Here is a 20,081-nt window from a genome sequence, read left to right as displayed (position 1 = left end):
AGCTCTTCCCGTGTGCAGCATTTCTGAGGCAGAGTGAAGGAAATGATGCTTGGGCGGGTTGGGGGGTGTCCATGGAGTTGCTCTTTGACAACGGGTGTGTAAATATTTGAGCATTGTAACAACCAGCCTGGTTGAAGTGGTAGGTGGAATGTAAGCCTGAGAACGGCCTTCAGCACATTAGATTTCACATACAACCACAAACACTGAGAGCATCACTCCAGGTTTGAACCACGGTTCTAGCACTCATGACCTGTGTGACTATCACTCGGTTATTTAGCCTCTCTTGGCCTCGGTTCCTTTGCTGGTGGAATAAGGATAATGATAGTTCCCATCAAGTAGGGTGTTCGGGAAGTTGTTTGAATTCGTAAAGTGTGAAGAACAGAGCATGTCACAAAGTACTCTTGATGTGTTAAGTAAATTCCTTTTCTACCCCTGTCGTATGTATTTCAACCCAAACTTTCCACTTCCTTAAAGTAGACTTATTTTTCCTTGATTCACCTCAACGATCGTAGTTCCATCAGCTCTTACGTGTTGTAACTAATCAGTGCTGGTCGTCAATTTTATAACAACACCGGGGTTATTATTGTGGTAAGGGAGAAAATGGTGGAGTGATCATAATTCTCCAGAAGTAGTTTAGAGGGCTCATGAGTAGTAATGAAGTCAAATATACAAAATTTAGGTGAAAAGTTGTTACAGATCTAAAGTGGAAAATATAATTTGAAATTCATTTTGTTCCATTAAATTTTTATATCTTTTCAGTCTAGGAATTTTTGATTATTTTAAGTAAATCAACTTTGAGAGGGCAGAAACAGAATGAACACATTTCTTAATTAAAAAAAAAATTATGTTGGTTAACGCTTTGGTAAACCTGGTTTAAGAAACAGCACAATAACAACTTAGTACTTTTCTAAAATTACGGATCTTTGTGCCCTTCGGGAGGTAGGAATTGTAACATTTTTTAATGATCTCCATTAGCAAAATTTGTTACTGTGGGGTTTTTGTTACTGCTGAATTTTCCCTCAACTCAGCTTGTTTCTGAATTATCAGAATATGTGATATTTTAGCTATCCAGACAATTCAGTGTTTGTAAGAGTTGCTTCAAGCAACACGGGTTTATGATTTTATGCTGTTAGAGGTCAGAAGTGTCAAATGCAGACTCCTTCTGGAGGCTTTCTGGGAGAGCCTGTTTCCTTGCCTTTGGCAGCCTCTAGAGCTTCCTACAGTGTGCAGCTTGTGGCCGTGGCCTCCATCTTCGAAGGCGGCACGTGGACTTAGCCTCCATCGTCGAAGGCAGCAGTGCAGCATCCTTTCTCTGACTGTCCCCTCTGCATCTGTCATCACATCACCCTTTCTCTGTGACTCTGATTTTGTTTGTCCTTCTTCCTTCTTATGATTACATCAGCCAGCCCACCCACATAATCTCCCTGTCTCAAGATCTTTAACCCAATCACATCTGCATAGTCCCTGTTACCATGTAAGGTACCTATTCTGTCAGGTTCTGGGGATTATGTTGCAGACATCTGTGGAAGGCCATTATTTGGCCTACCACAGTAGTCATAGTAATTGTTCTTAGGGCCTCTAATTTGGGCTAGTCACTACACTTTAAAAGGAAAAAAAGAAACTTCTTCCTCTTTGAACAAATAATGCAAAGCGCTTCAGAGGTCCAGAATTATGTATTGATGCACTGAAGAAATATATACAACTGTTACTTTCTCTTTCTTTTTCTTTTTCTTTTTTTTTTTTTTCTTCCATTCCAGATCCTGGGTGTTTGGCTGACCTACAGATACAGGAACCAGAAAGATCCTCGTGCTAATCCTAGTGCATTCCTTTGATGCGAAAACAAGGAACATCTTTCATATTCTGATCTTGTTCACTTTCTCTAACTTAAAGTTCAGCTAATTTGCCTGTTTAAGGAAGCAGTATCTGAAAAGTTACATTATTGACAGTGGAATTATATATTTTTTATTCTTACGTTTCTCTAAATGTTTTCCTTTTCCATTGCTGAAAAAAAATTAGATACTCGTGGTCTCCTCTGAACCTCAGTGGTACCTGTAATCTACTGTATTCACAGTGTCTGGCACTGTCCACTGTGGCCTTTCTTAGCATTTTTACCTGCAGAAGAACTTTGTATGGCACGATTGTGTTGATCATATTGTAAATCTAAATATACATCTCACTGGAATAATTAATTGTATGTAGCACTGTGCTGTGTAGATAGTTCCTACTGGAAAGAAGAGTTGACATTTATTACAGCCAGAAAGGGTGAAATTCTGTTAGGTTAAATTCAGTAAGGGAAATCCAAATTCCCCCATTTTTTTTTTTTTGTCTTTTTAGGAAAGCTGTATTGTGAAAATTGTTAACATAAAAGTGATAATTTAGTTCCAGTAGTCTTTTATGATTACACTAATGTAGCCTAGAAATAGCTATGTCTTTAGGAACGTGTGGTTTAGTTTTTGATTCTTATAGGTAAGTACAAAGGAGAAATGGTCTCATGAATGTTCTGATGTGTAACATTTGCTTCAGGTTTCAAGATGTAATGAGTTTGGGAAATTGAGAAAGTCTAGCTATGTAACCTTCTTATTCTTTTATAATAATTTGAAGTCCAAAAGACTGCATTTTTAAACAAGTTACTATTAATGCATTGGCCCATGTAGCAAAAAGATATTTGATTATCTTACAAATTGTTAAATACCTTTTTCATGAATTTTCTCAGTATTGTGACAGCAACTCGTCAAATCCAAGCATATTTGAATGTGAGCTCCCATAATTTGAATTTGAAATAGTATTGTGGTTCTGTAGATTATGTTAAAAAATTAAAGAATGGAAACCTTTCTTTGTGTGTGAATGTTTCAATTAAATTAATGGAAGAATTGCTAAATGAATTCAGTGAAATGGAATTCTTTTCTTTATTGCTTTATTCACTCTGACCGACAGTCCAGTCCTGCCATTGTAGTGTATAATCTAGCCATGGAAATGAACTCCCAGCATTGATGTCTACTGGTAGTCCTCCCCACATTCTTTCTTGAAATGTTTCAGTGTTTAATATTTTCTCCACAGTGAGAATTCTCCATAGCGTTTTTTTTTGTTTTTTTTTTTCTTTTTTCAACGTTTTTATTTATTTTTGGGACAGAGAGAGAGCATGAACGGGGGAGGGGCAGAGAGAGAGGGAGACACAGAATTGGAAACAGGCTCCAGGCTCCGAGCCATCAGCCAGAGCCTGACGCGGGGCTCGAACTCACGGACCGCGAGATAGTGACGTGGCTGAAGTCGGACGCTTAACCGACTGCGCCACCCAGGAGCCCCATATAGCGTTTTTTTTAAAAAGAGAAGTCATTTGTATTTATTTGTGGAAAATATGTAAGCTCCTTCATGTTATTGACAGTTCATAAGTTCTTGCAGTCTATGTGCTATATATATAGTCTTTTATTGGTAATTGTCACAGCGATGGGTTTTAGGCCAAGAAAGGGTGCAAATGGTCGATATATAGAATTTTAGAGCATTTGGTGGTGGTGTCACCTCTATGACTCTGGAAGACCGGCTGATTTTACAAGAAAACCAAATTGTGCAGTTCCCATGGTACTGTCAGGAAGGAAAAATAGTTTTCTCTTTGCTCTTCCGAGTTCTTGTCTTAGACCATGTGTAAGAAAAGTCAGATCAACAAGGGAAAAACAGGTTTATTAACATGAATATCTTATGTATACATAGGAAATACCCCCGAAAGCTCAGAAACTCCCCATGATAGCCCAAGACATCATCTTAAATACTGTCTTTAGCTAAAGACTAAAGAAAGGGGTGTGTGTTGGGAGGTGGAAATTGGAGGGAAGGATAGTTACAGGGGTTAACAGGAAAAGCACTGTAAACAAAGGCATGTCTTGTAAAATGGGTTTTGGTCAGTGACTTCTACATTGCTACCTTTCTTGTGATTTAGAGTCATTCTCTTCCTGGTGCAGAGAAGGAGACACCTTTACATATAGGGATTTCCTTTATAAATGTAAATTTTCCTTAAAGAAGGATTAACCTCTACTCTCATTGCAGAACTGCTCCTGTGTCCTCTTTTTTTCAAGAATAATCAGCTCAAGGGGTGCCTGGGTGGCTCGGTTGAGCGTCTGACTTCAGCTCAGGTCATGATCTCATGGTTCAAGGCCTACATTGGGCTACCTGCTGTCTGCACAGATCCAAAGATCGTCTCTCTCTCTCTCTCTCTCTCTCTCTCTCTCTGCCCCTCTCCTGCTCATGCTCTCTCTCAAAAATAAACATTAAAAAAATAATCAGCTCAAAATAATCTTTATGTCAAAGAGTGGCATAGTCTGCTCTCCTTCAATGCCACATTGGGCCCTGGGCAACCGTAACATTGTTCCTACTTATCCCATAAGATGAGATTGGAAGTGATGCATGAAGCAAGTGAGATTTTTGAACACTGTCTTTAAGGCATTTTGTATTTTCCTCGTTTGCTTTGTTAAATTTGGAAGTTCCCTTGAGATTCTGGTATCTCTTGATGTAATACTTTTCTTGGTACAAAATGATTATATGTGGAAAGGGCTCTTCCATAGCCCTGTTTGCGCTCTAATTGCAGTGACCTTATTTGGGTCAACCCAATTACGAATCAGGGCCTGGGAAGCATGAATCTTTAGGGCTACTAAACTATAGCATTCTAAGAGTGGGTGGTAGCTAATGATTAACCATTCAAGAAATAATACATTCTCAAGTACCAAGAGCAGCCTTGTTAGATTAATCTGGGCCTGCTGTCCCTTGGGCAGATCTGAAGGTGATGGATTGTCTAGCCTCTTCTGGGAGGTCTCCTGTGGATCTTTGTGTTCTGCAGGCAGAGATAAAACTCCCATTGCACACTTTATTATAAACCCACTGGAAAGGCCTCTGAATGGGTCTATCCTGAATCCCAAACGGCCGCTAATGCGGCTACAGAAGTCAGGCTGATCCCAGCATTACAGGAGGGCCACTGCTTACGTGCACAGAGATGTTGCTACAAACACACGGCATCAGAGGAGGGTGAATTTCAGATCAGGGTCAGTCCTTGAGTTATGACAAACAGCTGTCATGCACACTCAAGACTCTAGAACTCCTCTCTTCTAAAACTAACATTTATTATTATTTTTTTTAATTTATTTTTTTTTTCAACGTTTATTTATCTTTGGGACAGAGAGAGACAGAGCATGAACGGGGGAGGGGCAGAGAGAGAGGGAGACACAGAATCGGAAACAGGCTCCAGGCTCTGAGCCATCAGCCCAGAGCCCGACGCGGGGCTCGAACTCACGGACCGCGAGATTGTGACCTGGCTGAAGTCGGACGCTTAACCGACTGCGCCACCCAGGCGCCCCAAAACTAACATTTATTTTTAAAAAAGAAGCTACACTTGTTTTTTAAATTTCTTTTTTTCTATTTACATATTCCATTAAGAGGAATATTTATTTCTTAGAACATTTGCCCAGTCAACCTTGATATGAAGGGTGAAATTTTACTTAATATTATGCTAATACAAGGGAAAAATGTGAGGCTATAATTCCTAAAATCAGAGTTCATGTAGCATACATTCACCTCAGATGCTCTGTGATCTAAACAGTGACTTTGGTATGAAAACCAGTTCTGCATGTTCAGCCTAACTAATATGCTACTGAGTACAACCGTGCAAAGAAAAGAATCCAGAATAGTGGCTTAAAATCTTAGTTCCCTTAAGCCAAAAACCTCCTCCTACCTTTTTTTTTTAATATTTGTTTATCCCTGTTTTAGTTTATGCGTGCTTTTGAAAATGCACTGAGTAAATGTATGAAACGATTTCACCTCATAGCTGGTATTGCACAAATTAGAATCACATTTTTACACCGTATTTTGTGAGAGAAAAACACTTTCAGACATTGTGATTGTACAAATAGGATCATTCACATGTCAATTTTATTATTAGAGTTGACAATAAAGTTAAGTACCGCGTTTTTCAGGTTTCTGGAAATTCCAGGGGATTTGTGTGGAGTTGCTATGCACTTGTTATGCTTGGGGCTAGCAGTTAATTTTCCACCTGACAATGCCAAATGTAATTAGAGTGTGTGTTACTGGTCAATGCTTTCTGAACAATTTTAAGGGAGCAACCCAGTAATGCCCTTTACCCCACGCCTCCATTCAACCCCAGAGAGAGAGAAGAGAACAGAGGTCTTCTTGTTTGTCGTGATCACAACCGGGCAATTGTAGTCACTGAAATACCTCTGGAGATAGTGGGCAAGGGGGAAAATCAGACTCCTGTACCATGTGCCAGGCTACTTCTCATCCGTCTCCTCAGGAAAATCAGCTTTTGGAATTCATTTTCAAATGAGGGCCGGAGAGCGTTGCTTGGAGTTAGAATATATGGCAAACAATGGACTGTGATACCACTCGGAGGGTGAAACCACCTTTGCTTACTTTCAAGTTCTTGCATTTTACAGTTTAGGAGGTCACAACTTGACGAGTGGCTTTTTCAAAGGTTAGGCTCATTTTACTTGGACTTTGAACTCTGACTCATTGGTGAGTGACTGAAGAAAGTTCTGTTCTTGACACAGAGCATGTTTTAAATTCTCCGCCAGCTCCTGTGCTCACCAGTGATTGCTAAATATAAGGACCTTAGAAGCTACTTAGGGTTACTGACTGCATGAAACACACAAAAAACCAAAACAGAGCTAAGCAGTCATAGATGATCATTTGAAGCCTGCAGCTCTTAAGCAGGTGAAAATGGTTTAACCAGGCATGTTGAACATCCATGTAAATGACTCACAGGCGATTTATGTTACCAATTTTTTTTCTAAATTACTTTCTCTTTTTCCACCTAAGCCATGGGGCCGCCAATAAAACTGAGAAAAAAAAAATTTTTTTTAGTGTGGTAAAATACACATAGCATAAAATGTATCATTTTTAACCATTTGTAAGTGTATAATTAAGTGACAGTAAGTACATTCACATTGTTCTACAACCATCACCATGAGCTTTTTCTCCCCCCCCTCCCTTTTTTAATCTGGTCTAGTTAGTTAACATACAGTGCAATATTGGTTTCAGGAGTAGCATTTGGTGATTCATCCCTTACATGCAACACCCAGTGCTCATCACAAGTGCCCTCCTTAGTACCCATCACCCATCTAACCCATCTCCCACCTCCCTCCCTCCATCAGCCCTCAGTCTCTTGTGGTTTCCATCTTTTTTCTTTCTCCCCCTCCCATACATTTATCTGTTTTCTGAAATTCCACACCTGAGTGAAATCATATGGTATTTGTCTCTCTGGTTGACTTATTTTGCTTAACATAATACATTCTAGCTCCATCCACATCATTGCAAATGGCAAGACTTCATTCTTTTTTGATGGCTGAGTAATATTGCATTGTGTATATATATACTTCATCTTCTGTATACATTTATCAGTTGATGGACATTTGGGTTCTCTATAGTTTGGCTGTTGCTGATAATGCTGCCATAAACATTGGGGTGCATCATGTACTTCTTCAAATCTGTTTTTGTTTTTGTTTTTTTTTTGTATCCTTTGGGTAAATACCTAATAGTGCAATTGCTGGGTAGGGTAGTTCTACTTTTAGTTTTTTGAGGAACCTCCATATTGTTCTCCAGAGTGGCTGCAAACTAGTTTGCATTCTCAACAACAGTGCAAGAGGGTTCTCATTTCTCTGCATCCTCACCAACACCTGTTGTTTTTCTTCTGTTGTTAATTTTAGCCATTCTGACAGGTGTGAGGTTGAATCTCATCATGGTTTTGATTTGTATTTCCTTGAAGATGAGCCATGCTGAGCATCTTTTCATGTGTCTCTTAGCCATCCGGACGTCTTCTTTGGAAAAGTGTCTATGCACCATGAGCTTTTTCATCTTCCCAAGTTCACAGTGCACACCTGGTAAACAATAACACCTGCCTCACCCATTCCCCTTAGCCTTCAGCCCCTGGCGACTACCATGCTCCTTGCTGTGTTGGTGAATCTGACTATCCAGACACCTCATGTAAGTGGAAACAACGTATTTGTCCTTTTGTGACTGACTTATTTATTCACTTAGCATAGTGTTTTCAAGGTTCATCCATGCTGTAGTATTTGTCACAATTTTTTTTTTCCTTTTTAAGGCTGCATAGCATTCCATTGTATGTGTTTATCGCATTTTGTTTATCCATCCATCCACCGATGGACATTTGGGTGGCTTCCTCCTCCTGACTATGTGACAAATGCTGCTATGAACATCAGTACACAGATAGCTTTTCCCTGCTTTCAGGTGTTTGGGGGACATACTCAGAAGTGGATTTACTGGATTATATGGTAATTTTGGGTTTAATTTTGTAAGGAACAGCCATGTATATATATTTTATATATATATAAATATATATATATTTTATAGTGGCTGCGCCATTTTATGTTGACAGTGTGCTACCAACCTTTTTATTCAGCTGTTTGAAATAACACTCCCTTGACCTACAGCATTCTTCCAATTCTGTGTAGTTAGGTTGTCAACATATGCTTTCGCTTAAATTTATTTGAACACAAAGGAAAGATCGGGAGATGGCAAGAAAGGGTTTGTTAGAACAGGCTTTGCTGATGTTTCCATATGCTTAAAGCAAAAGTTTGTGTGTTTGCATCTTCTCTTTCTAACCTGTGTGTGCACACACTTCCTGCTTTTGCCATTACAGCACATATTCTTAAATTCTTTTTCACTTATCCTTTTGTTTCTTCATAGTGTTTATTTTTATAGAGGACAACATAGTGCCCTGTGAGTTCATAAACTATGTAACCATTATATTTCCAGGTTGCCTTTTTTTAAAAGTATGTTTAAATAATGTTGCCATTGGCCTCTTCACAGAACTCTGTGTTTCTTGAATGATTTTGAGAGATCAAATGTATCATAAGGCTAGTTCTTAGCATTTCTTGAGGGTATGTTCAAGGGTGCAGATGTTCTTTGAATGACCTTTTCACTGAATTAGTGCTCTGGTGGAGAAAGCTGTCTGCTAGAGGCTTTCTCTGAGAGGGTTAAATTGTGCAATATCTAACTAAAATTGAATTCTTAAAGTGTGTATAAGGAGTTCCCCACCAGGGTGGGGAGGGGTTGTCTTCAGTGAGGTGCCCAATCTTCTTGGGATGCCTTTGTACATATTCTTTTACACTAACACATATTCTGTTTTGGTGCTTCTGTTGACTAAGCTCATGACTATTTTTAGGCACCCAGTGACAAACTACATAATGAGGTGAGGTGATAACTTTGACTGTCTTTGGTCTTCATTGCTCCAGTGAAGTTTGTCTTGTCTCCTCTTTGAACATTTTGTGTGTCCAGAAGTCCTATTTGGTGAATGAATTAAGTAGCTTTTCTCTGAAGGACTAAGTTGGGGGAAGAAATAACATTGAACACCCCCAAAAGGATTTATTTTTAAAAAAAAAAAATCATGGCTGACCTTGGTAGTATGCAAGATTGTTTTCATACATATATACTTCAAATTAAAAAAAAGTAACTGTTGTAACAATAACCCTGATCTAATTAATCAGTGTGTCCATCTGTGTTCCTGCATTCTCCAAAGTCTTCTAGGATCTTCTTAAGTCTCAAGGCCTGACACAGAAGGAAAAGCTTGCAGATGTTGCTTTTTCTCTACAATTCAGTCTTCAGCAATTTGAGAGCTTTCTTCATGTTGTCAAGCACTAATGGGGGAAAAGGTTGCCACAGTCAAGATGCCACCAGCAATTGTGTTGATAGATCTAGTAAACCCCTAAACTTGGGTACTTTATTCATTGTCTAAATGGGGTTCTATTTCATGATCGGGTGAAGAGTTGGTAATTTTATTATGAAATTTTTTCCCAAAAGTATGTGAATGGCTTTTACTTACATTCCAGTTCTCTTCCAATATTTATTACATGCCTTTTCTACAAAGCACTGTGATATTACCTGTGCAGGATACCTGCCTTTAAGGAGTCCAAAGTCTTATTAAGATATATGCTCTTATCTCGAGAATGTCCAGTGCTTGGAATGTGCTTCCCTGGTCCTCCCGGCACCCACCAGAGGCATTGCCAATGGACCATGATAATCTTTGCTGCTGCCCAGATGCAGCTTCACTGTCTTTCTCAGAGTAATATTTTAGGTCAATGCCGCTCAATAGACATTACTGTGATGATGAAAAATCTCCAGTGCCGGTGCACTGAGTGCTTAAACTGTGGTTAGTGTGCCAGAGGAATTGAATTTTGAATTTTAATTAATTGACTGTTGAAGTGCTATGTGTAGCTCATGGCTCACATATTGGGCGATATAGTTCTACGCGGCCACTAGTCATTGAGCAGAATTGGTTCTTGGGGTAAAGCCCAACTTTCTTCCCAGAAGGACTAATTAGATGTGACAACTAGGTACAGTCTCCCACTGAGGTGCTTTATCTGCACTGTCTTGTCTTTCCATTTTATGGCAAATCCAGGCAAAGTGAGAATCTTTCCAACTACTGGGAGCCGTCTTTCCTTCTGATCTTTAAAATTAAACTTAAACTCAATGTCAACAAACTGGACTACGTTATTTCATTTTCATCTTTTGGAAAAACTACATAAGGCATGCAGATTACCACTATTACTATTGTAATAAAACAATTACTACTGCATTTATTCTTTGGTAGGAGTTATGGGATAGACTGCCTAAGGGAAAGTTGAAAAGCAGGTAATGTGGTCACAGAATCCTCCAAGAGAAAAGGACACCTAATCTAAATAGTCTTTCATTGAGATTTAAAATAAATGAGATCTAGGTGAATATGATTTGCACAAGGCTAGTTAGGGTCAAACTGATTCTCCTCACCAGAACTCTACTCCTAGAGCAACAGTAATAGGTATGTTCACAGGAGGTAACACTTACAGAGCGCTACATCTGAAGGTTCGTAAGCATAGAGACGATTCGAGTATCTTCCAGTGATGTCAGCTCTAACTGTCAGGGATGGGTCTACAAAGAAAAACCAAACAGGAATGAAGTCTCTGTTTTCAAGTAAGCTCTGCTGTGTGAAGAAGCCTATGTGTTTGTCCGTGGCCCACGCAAGGAACACAGCGTGTGATCTGTCTCACGGAGTTCCATGCCATCCACTCTGCATCCCTGCCAGTGGCTGCAGTCCCCCAACCAGGGCCCGGAGTATTTGACAGCTGTGGAATGCTATTTGTGGGAAAGGTTATGAACCCTGCTGTCCTATCTATAGCAACTCGAAAACAGAATAATACATACTTTCGGGGTGGTGTTTGGTGCTTTGGTGGAAACATTGGCATTCCCTACTAAAGAATTATTTTAAACTTTTGAAATGCTTATGTGGTAATTGCAGTGTGTTACCAAGAGCAACCTAGATAATTAGAAACCCACATCCAATGCTAGTTTTCAGAACCCAAGGTTGTTTTTAATCAAGTAAAGAATGCCAACCTGTAAGAGAAGCAAAGTTCAAATAAGCATGTAGTTCCCCTGTTTTTTTTTTTTACTTTATTGTTATCTGGATGCATTTGAAAAATAAAGACTTAAGAGTCTTCCCTCATGCATATATATGTCCCTATAGGTTTAAGTCCATTTTTTCATGTTTTGTATTTAACTTGAAGCTTTCAAGTTAACTTTTCACTTAATGAGAAAAAAAGGTATTTTAACAATAAGGTGTATCAAAAAGGGTGATACTAGGGTCTACACAAGTCTAGGCACCTTGTCTTGCAAGAGAAGATTGAAGGAGCTTAAGGTACATGTCCTGAAAATAAGATGAAGAGGTCCTGTGAGAACCAGACGCTTGCATGCAGAGTCTGTTGCTGGTACTTAAGTGGGCAATCTTTCATTTCAGAATGTTGGAATGGTACCAACTGACATTAATTACAGAAAGCAGACATCTATTTGTTCAACAAAGACTTAAAACCTATTATACTTCTGCTACGTGCACAGGATACAAACACACGGTCTACTCTTTGTAATAAATTAACATAAGAAAAGCTTTTTAACAACCATTGGCTCACAAGCCATGGCCTGCACCCTGGAACCACTAGAGAGCTTTAAGAAATACCTCCAGCCTCCCCCCACCCCCCCCCCCATGCCTTCCCCTGCGCAAGATTCTGATTTAATGGGTTTGAGATGTGGCTGGGCAGCTTGATAGCTTGAGTTTTAAAATCTTCTAGGTGATTCTAATATGCAGGCAGTGTGGAAACTCCTGAGCTGGAAGAGCAAGCAAGCTGCCTGAGGTGGGTTTTTTGGAAGGCATTGAATGTGGGTTAAAATGCCCTTACACAGGGATACTATGAAAAGAACTCCTGCACAGAATGTAACTGGGTGACCTATAAAGTCCCGGTTTAAGGGCTCTCAGTTTTCTAAATGCTAACAAAATGGAATCTGTACTATTAGCTCCAGTTCAGCTTTTTTCCTTTATATCCCTCACTTGTTCCTCTCCCCTGTTAATGTGTCTTTAGTGAGTTAGATGGTCCAATAGCGAGTTAGAGCTCAGTGAGCGTGGGCTCTGCCATGGGGTGGATTTATTTATACAGTGTCCTTAAATCACTCTGACTTGGTTCAAAGCCACTCCCAATTCATTTGTTCAGTCGTTTAACAAATATTTATTGCCAGCCTACCAGAGGGTCATTCTGCAAATAGGAGGGTGAGAAGAAACAGACACAGTACCTGCCCCCAAGAGCTGTGGTCCTGTGGGGGAAAATATATACTAAACAATCACCCACTAAATGCAAACTTAACACTGAGGTAAGTGTGTCTCTTGAGAGGAACATGATGTCACAAGAGCACATAGTGGGGATTGTGCCAGGTCAGTGAACGACAGGGATGACTGGGGAGTTAACTCGGTGATGGGGGAAGTGCATGGGGGAAGCAGGAAGACCTTTCCAGCAGACAGAACAGCACCTGAAAAGTACCGGTGGCTGGAAGGTGCATGACTCCTCTGATTTCTTTTATTCCAGTGCATCTTCCTCACTTTCCTCCAAATAATTATCAAAAATGTCAGAATGAAAAATCCAACATACGAATTGGAAGTTTGCCAGATGAAAAATAAGTATTTACAGGCCTGATGTATTCAGGAAAATGGGCAATGCATTTAAAGAGTTAATGGGAATGCTTCCTTTTCAGATGTATTTGTGACAGGACGTGATAAGTTAATGTTAGCAGATGAGAAACAGATGAGGAAATAGGTAGAAGCTTGAATTTTCTAATGAAAATAGGTTGAGAAGTGTAAAGGAATGTCATACCCCTTGTTAGGGCATGACAATGGCAATGGCCATGACTGAATAGCAGATGGGGAGGGGGAGTCAACAAGAGATACTGCAGCACGTGGGAAATGACAGGTGTGCTTAATCTCACTGTCACTTTTACTTACCAACAAACATGATTCTGGGGACATACTGGCCATCAGGAGAAAGGTGTTTATCAGTTGTTTCATACTAAGATTAAAAGAAAAGACAGCTTTTAGTTGGTCTGTTCTTTAGTTGTTTTCATACTTGTTAATCCAGAAATGTGTCCGTTACAGGGCTAGGCATCTTGAGATACTCTAAGGCACATCTCTTCCACAGAGAGTTTATAATACACATGGGGAGGCAGGTTATACACATGAAATAATAATAAATAAGATAGAACAGACTGTAATTCAAAACCTGATGTAGAGGACTGAATGATAGGATCAAGAGGAAAAACACTCAAGAAGTGAGAATATGGAGGGAGTTTTAATGTTTGGGAAGACATGTTGGGTGAGATAGGAAATAGAATAATGAAAGAAACAGAAGTCACATTTAGAGAAATTACAGAAACAAACAGGCTTGTCTTATAGCACTTACCTTTAAGGAATGCACTGGCAATTGAGAGATACAGGTAGGAAAATAAATATTGAGGATCCAGTTGGTGAAGTGTTATGATGGAGGCTGTTCAGGTGAAGTGGGTGACCAGAACAGGACATTTAGCCCCGTGTGCAAGTTTTACTAAGACTTTCTGAAGTGAGTAGGGAGGAGTCTTAAAAAATGAACAGGAGTCGGTTACGTGGAAAATGAGGTCACTGCAGACAGTGGGGAATGACTGCACAAAGGTAGAAGAAAGGCACAGCACTTTCTGGTCTGACTATGTGTTTTGGGAGGATTGAAATATAGGGGATGCATGAGGTATTGGCGAGAGAAGATGCTAGAGAGCTGCTTCTGGGGCTGGCTCTTGAGCAGTCTTTCACACTATGCCAGTGTTTGCATTTGTTCATGAGTAGACAAGAACATCTGGAGAGATTTAGAAGAAGTACCATAACCCCAGTTTGGTTTTCGGAATCGTTACCCTGATGGCCATGTGGGACTAGCTGGGACTTATTTTGTAGGCACAGAGCCATTTAGCAATGCTGTAGTCAACTAGGCGGAGAAAAATTGTGACACTAAATAGTAGTCCTCACTCTACAGGGAAATGACCAATAGCAAGAATATGTAGCAGTTAGACCACAGGGTTTCTTGACTGCTGAAGGTGAGTAGGAGATTGCCATCTAGAGTAACACTTACAGTGAAACAGGGAATAATGAAAGAAGAGCTCCTTGAAAATCTTGAACCAAGCTGATAAATTCAGCATTGGACCTGTTGAATTGAAGCTTAACTAATGCAATATCTGGACCACGATTGCACACACAAGTTGGAAATTGTCGCATGTTTGGATGAGATGTGGGGATTACCAGTGTGTGGGCATTGGTTAAAGACAGTTGTCGATGAAGTTGTCCATAGAGAATATAAAATATGAAAAAGACAAGTATGTCAAGTAGAGATTCACCAAGTCACTAATACTGAAAGTTAGAAAGAGGAAAGTGAGCCCGTGGAAGAGTGCTGAGGAAGATGAGAATGTTCTTTTTTTTTTTTTTTTTAATGTTTATTTATTTTTGAGATGGGGGGAAGAGAGAGAGAGAGAGAACGAGCAGGGGAGGGGCAGAGAGAGACAGAGACATAGAATCTGAAGCAGGCTCCAGGCTCTGAGTTGTCAGCACAGAACCTGACATGGGGCTCGAACCCGTGGACCATGAGATCATGGCCTGAGCTGAAGTCAGATGCTTAACCAACTGAGCCACCCAGGCGCCCCAAGAATGCTCTTTGAAGAAGCCAACCTATGTCAACTTGGAAAGAAGGGGGAGAGAGAGAGAGAACTTGCAGTAGAAAGAACTTGCAGACAGAAAGCCTGACCAACAGGAGGGGTGTTGATGGTGAAGGAAAGTGGGAATGAGGGGAAGCTATTTTGCATGTGCAGTGATTTCATTTAGACCACCAGGAAACTGTCTCTCCCAGGGAGAGAGGAGACAAGGACTAAGAAGGACTGGAGGCAAAGGGGCACAGGAAGAGACTTGCGAAGACAAAAACCTTCCAATTATTATAGCCACAGAGAAAATCCTGACCACAAGAGCACATTTTTCAGACAAGCTAAAATTATTAATCACTAAATAAAAGCATATGCATGCGAGATAGATTATTAATAAACTATGTTTCTCTCTCTCTCTCTTTCTCTCTCTCTCTCTCTCTCTAATCTGTGAGAGGAGACATTTGGAACAGACCCCAGTCCGTGCCGTGTGGCTAGAATGCATAGGAAAAGATGGATTGTCGATTTCAAATAATGAGTCATGGAGGAATGTCAGCAATGAAAAAAGTGAACTTACAACTAGATTGAGGAGGACGAACTGCTCTGCCAATTTCTGGATTTCTTTATTTTCAGCAAACACTTTCTTTAAAGCTAGAATACAAAGAAGAATCACTAAGTATCCATCTCATCAGTGGCTGAAAGCATTGCTTTCTATTGTATTTTAAGTTGAACTGTACTTTTATTATTTTTTTTAATTTAAAACATGTGTATTTATTTGAGACACACACACACACACACACACACACACACACACACACACAGAAGGGGAGGTGCAGAGAGAGAGAATCCCAAGCAGGCTTCGTGCTGTCAGCGCTGAGCCTGATGGAGGGCTCAAACTCACAAAGTGTGAGATCATGACCTGAGCTGAAATCAAGAGTTAGATGCTTAACTGACTGAACCACTCAGGCGCCCCTGGAGTTACTTTAAAATAGGTTCTTACTACATAAGATGTTATGTTTTATTCAACTATGCTAGGTGCTAAGGATATAAAGATGAATGACCTGAACCTTGGCCCTAAAGCTAAAAGCCTATAAAGGAAATTATATTTAGAAGAACAAATTACCTTGACTGTGTGGGCATTCATCCAAGTGATGAATAATCATTAAGGGTTTGTTGCTGTAAGAGACAAAGAGAGATTGGGTAATTTTTAATGAGTAAGATTTCATGTACAGCTATGTATCACTAGGTGGCGCACTTGCGAGCTTTAGGAGAACTCTGTAACCCTTCTCTTTACCTTGTCTTGGATTTGTATAAAGCTTCTTCGTATGTCTGAGTCCAGATGAGTTGGTCACCCCAACCTAGAACAAAATGAACCAGTATATTTAAAGCTATTATAATTTCAGACTAAAAATGTTGAAAAGCAATGGTGAAGACTGGGATAAATATACAAAGCAGAAACATTGATAAACTTTGATGAATTTAGAAGAAACATATGCAAAAATATGTTTGGCACACAAGTCTCAGCTTCTCAATTAAGTGGCATTGGAAGCCGACCGGAAGCTCTCTCCTACCTCTGGAGAGGGTCTGGGGCAGTTTGGGTGCTGAGTCCTTTGTGTCCTTCTTAGCTCCTGGTTTGACTGTGATATCTTTGGCCAGTGTGTAAGAGAGGGCGACAAGGAGCAAGAATGCTGACACTGAGATCTTCTCCATGGCAAATCTGATGTGGAAATAAGCAAAATATCAGTAAAACAAAAGGGAACAAGCAGCTTTAAAACCTTCAGACTGCATCATGGCCATGGGATACAAAGGAATTGAGGCTTAGCTGGTTTGAAAAACTACCTTCCACATAATTTTCCTAAGAATACATAGTGTGAATATCTATTGACTTTTCTACTAACAGGCGTACAGCCATATGTGTGTGTGTGTGTGTGTGTATGTGTGTTTGTGTGTGTGTGTGTATACTGATGTAGATCTCCATAGAAACCTACAGTATAGAAATAGGTATATAGATATTTTTTAAGAAAATAGATAGATGTATATACTCTTATAGCTAAAGGAGTTTACATTTAAGCTCTATATTTTGAAATTTTGAGTACTGGACGGCACCCTAGGGGCTACTCCTCCATTCCCACTACCCATGCCTGATGTTATAGATGGAGAGTCTGAAATTCAGAGAGTTGAAAGCTTAGGAGGTCTTATGGATCTTTCCATCTTGCAGGGCTGGCTCCCATTTTCCCATCCTGAAACAAGGGCCCTAAACATACACACATCTCCAGCCTTCTGGTAAAATGGGGGCATTGCCGTTAAAGAGTAAGATCTAAGTAAAATGAATCCTTATTTATTTTATTTATTTATTTTTTTTTCAACGTTTATTTATTCTTGGGACAGAGAGAGACAGAGCATGAACGGGGGAGGGGCAGAGAGAGAGGGAGACACAGCATCGGAAACAGGCTCCAGGCTCCGAGCCATCAGCCCAGAGCCCGACGCGGGGCTCGAACTCACGGACCGCGAGATCGTGACCTGGCTGAAGTCGGACGCTTAACCGACTGCGCCACCCAGGCGCCCCAAAATGAATCCTTATTTAAATTAAAACCTGCCAACTTCGTCGCTTCACTGAAAACTTGTACCCACATAACTCCCTAGTGTAACATTTACTCAAATTCCATTTTTAGTTCTGAATTGACTAAAATATGTCGATGCAAGTTCAGTCTACTGAGACAGTTCTTCGACTCTCTCCATGGGTCTGTATCAGTAGGTGACTGTGGGCATGTCTTTCAGTGCACAAAATATTCTATGGGACTCATAATACAGAGAACCAACCCATGGGTATCTCTTTGTTAATTTTTTTTCCCTTCCTGTATTTCACAGTTAATTCTTTGGGAAAGCTTCACTACTACAAAGCAGATGCCTATAAGTAGGAAAGTGAACGGTAAGATGAGATCTATGAGTGAGGGAGGGAGAGAGCTAGCTAGTAAAGAGAGTTGCATTAGCAAGTTGCTGTGGTTATTGATCACATGCAGAATTGGGGATGGGGTTCCAGGAAGGACAAAGACTGAAATTGCTTAAACATATCTCACTAATATTGGTGTAGGTCTGAATAAATTCTGCAGAGGAAACAGGATGGGTTATCAATGGTTAGTATTTTTAAGCTGGGGGTGGGGGGGCCTTTCTCATGTTCTGATAGCTTGTGGAAATTGTTGTTGAGCATTAGCTGTTTTCGAAAAAAAAAAGCATTGCTAAGTTACCAAACCCAGATGATGGCTTGGATTAAACTGACCAGTTACTATCCAAACCATCACAGGTAGCCACAAATGTCTAACTCAAAAAAGACAAACAAAAAGCAAGGATACGCTTCCTTCATTTTCTACACAGATAGCCAACAATTCCCAGCCTTCTTAGTACAAAGACATCTTTTTAACACTAGAAAAGAAAAAAATAAAACAAAACAGAACTTTGACATGAGAATAATTGTACTTTTTAGATGTTAGTTGGTTCATAACAAATAATTACTTTGTGGCAAATAATTACTTTATCAACAAACATTTGATTTTGTATTTTACTTATAGCAACAGCACCTCTTTATGTTAGAAAAAATAATCACGAACTGGTAGTGAGACGTTTTATCTATTTTGCTCACCGGCCGTTCTTGTTGCCTGACTGTCAGGACCCCTTGTAATAGCTGCACAGCTTACCGGCTGGAACTGCTGACATAATACATGCATTTTATGGCAGGGTGACCCATTGAAGCCTAATGTCACTCCTGCTTTATAAATACACCACTGTGGGCTCACTACTGACATTCATTCTACTGAGGTTTCATACGAAGTGGACTCTGCCTGCAAACTTCCTGCATAAACCACCTCAAAACAGAACGCCAGGGCGCCTGGGTGGCTCAGTCAGTTAAGCCCCTGACTCTTGATTTCAGCTCAGGTCATGATCTTAGGGCCGTGATATCAAGCCCCTTATTGGGCTCTGTGCGGGGCATGGAACCTGCTTAACATTCTCTCTTCCTCTGCCACTGTTCATGCTCCCTCCCCCTCTCTCTCTAAAACAAAAGAAAACAACAACAACAACAAAAAAATCACAATGCTAACCATAGAAAATGATGAGAATTTGGATACAAACACACACTCTATGAAACGGTGGCTGTATGTCCGTCCTCTTATCTTTAGCAAGGAATGAATTTGCAGGAAGTTTCAGTGTCCCTGTTCGTAAATGCTTCAGGAAAGCCAGCCCATCTCTTTTCTTGTAGCCCATCCCATGAATTTCAAGATTGAAGGTGCAACAAGAATATCTTTACAACAGAGAAAAAGAACCATTTTTCTGATCTGCAGTAATATTCCCACGTGTAGTTCCTAGCAGGCAGTCTGAGCTGAGATTTCGTAGTCCTGGGGAACTGTGCTTTAGCCAGTGGGAAAGAAACAGAGCATTAGATGATGAGCAGTGCATAGTGACAGAAGACCGTAGGCCCTGTTCCAGGCTTGAAAGCTCTTAGAGCTCACCCACTCTTAAACCCCTTGTTTCTAAAAGGAGAAAGCATTACCTTGAAATAGCTCAGAAATGCAGCCCTCCACCAGCTCTGGCCAAGGAAAGGCCCTGGTAAGACTCTGATGGAAATTCCTTCCCCACATCTCATTTCATTGCCCTGGGAACTACCTTGCACTTCTTTCTCTATTGATTCCTGTAACTTTACACGGTAATCAGAGCCCCAAACTCACTCTTGCCAGTGCCCTGCCAACATTATTGTCAGGAGCCTTACCTGGATTTCCCCACCCACTTGTCTGTGTGAGCCAGCTGGCCTCACTGCGGTCCAAACCTCCTAGTGAGCCAGCTCAGCTGAGCCTCTATTTATGCTCCCGAGCACAGCTCAATCCCACCCACTAATCCCATAAGGACAGGTTACAAACTCAGAAAGGAACTTTCCTTTTCCCCAGCAATTAGCTCAAGAGTCCCTTGTTTTTAAAAATAGCATCACAAAGGGTATGCTTTTCAGGGTGCCTGTTTTTAACTGTTTGTGAAAGTCTATTGTTAAAGAGATTTGGAAAGTGGGCAGCGTGCCAAATCCAGGTAAG

The 20,081-nt window shown here is 40.4% G+C and overlaps 2 protein-coding genes across 5 annotated transcripts in view; one reads left to right on the top strand and one right to left on the bottom strand.

Moving 5' to 3' along the window:
- TSPAN13 (tetraspanin 13) overlaps positions 1–2,831 on the top strand; it is a 31,433-nt gene extending 28,602 nt beyond the window's left edge. Inside the window, exon 6 of the mRNA XM_025929493.2 lies at positions 1,758–2,831. Coding sequence (XP_025785278.1) covers positions 1,758–1,832 — 75 coding nt within the window. The 3' untranslated portion in view covers positions 1,833–2,831. The remainder of the gene's footprint in view (positions 1–1,757) is intronic.
- An 825-nt stretch (positions 2,832–3,656) lies between these two features.
- Positions 3,657–19,825, bottom strand: AGR2 (anterior gradient 2, protein disulphide isomerase family member). 4 transcript variants are annotated; one of them, XM_025929920.2, is made up of 9 exons: positions 19,769–19,825; positions 16,581–16,726; positions 16,304–16,367; positions 16,133–16,185; positions 15,587–15,660; positions 13,307–13,370; positions 10,834–10,917; positions 5,342–9,647; positions 3,657–5,093 (listed from the first exon to the last, which is right to left on the bottom strand). In XM_025929920.2, exons 2-8 carry the CDS (start codon positions 16,717–16,719, stop codon positions 9,598–9,600), a joined length of 528 nt encoding a protein of 175 aa, XP_025785705.1. In that variant the 5' UTR covers positions 16,720–16,726; positions 19,769–19,825; the 3' UTR covers positions 3,657–5,093; positions 5,342–9,597. The 4 variants fall into 4 exon arrangements, with proteins under 4 accessions (XP_025785705.1, XP_086551030.1, XP_086551028.1 ...); XM_086694904.1 differs by lacking the exon at positions 19,769–19,825 and adding an exon at positions 19,553–19,690; XM_086694902.1 differs by lacking the exon at positions 19,769–19,825 and adding an exon at positions 19,104–19,413.
- Positions 19,826–20,081: the final 256 nt, after the last annotated feature.

The sequence above is a fragment of the Puma concolor genome, chromosome A2, assembly GCF_028749965.1.
Source record: "Puma concolor isolate L17-30 chromosome A2, mPumCon1.1.hap2, whole genome shotgun sequence".
Taxonomy (NCBI): domain Eukaryota; kingdom Metazoa; phylum Chordata; class Mammalia; order Carnivora; family Felidae; genus Puma; species Puma concolor.
Note: the sequence above shows the minus strand (reverse complement) of the source record. Positions and strands in the feature narration are given on the sequence as shown.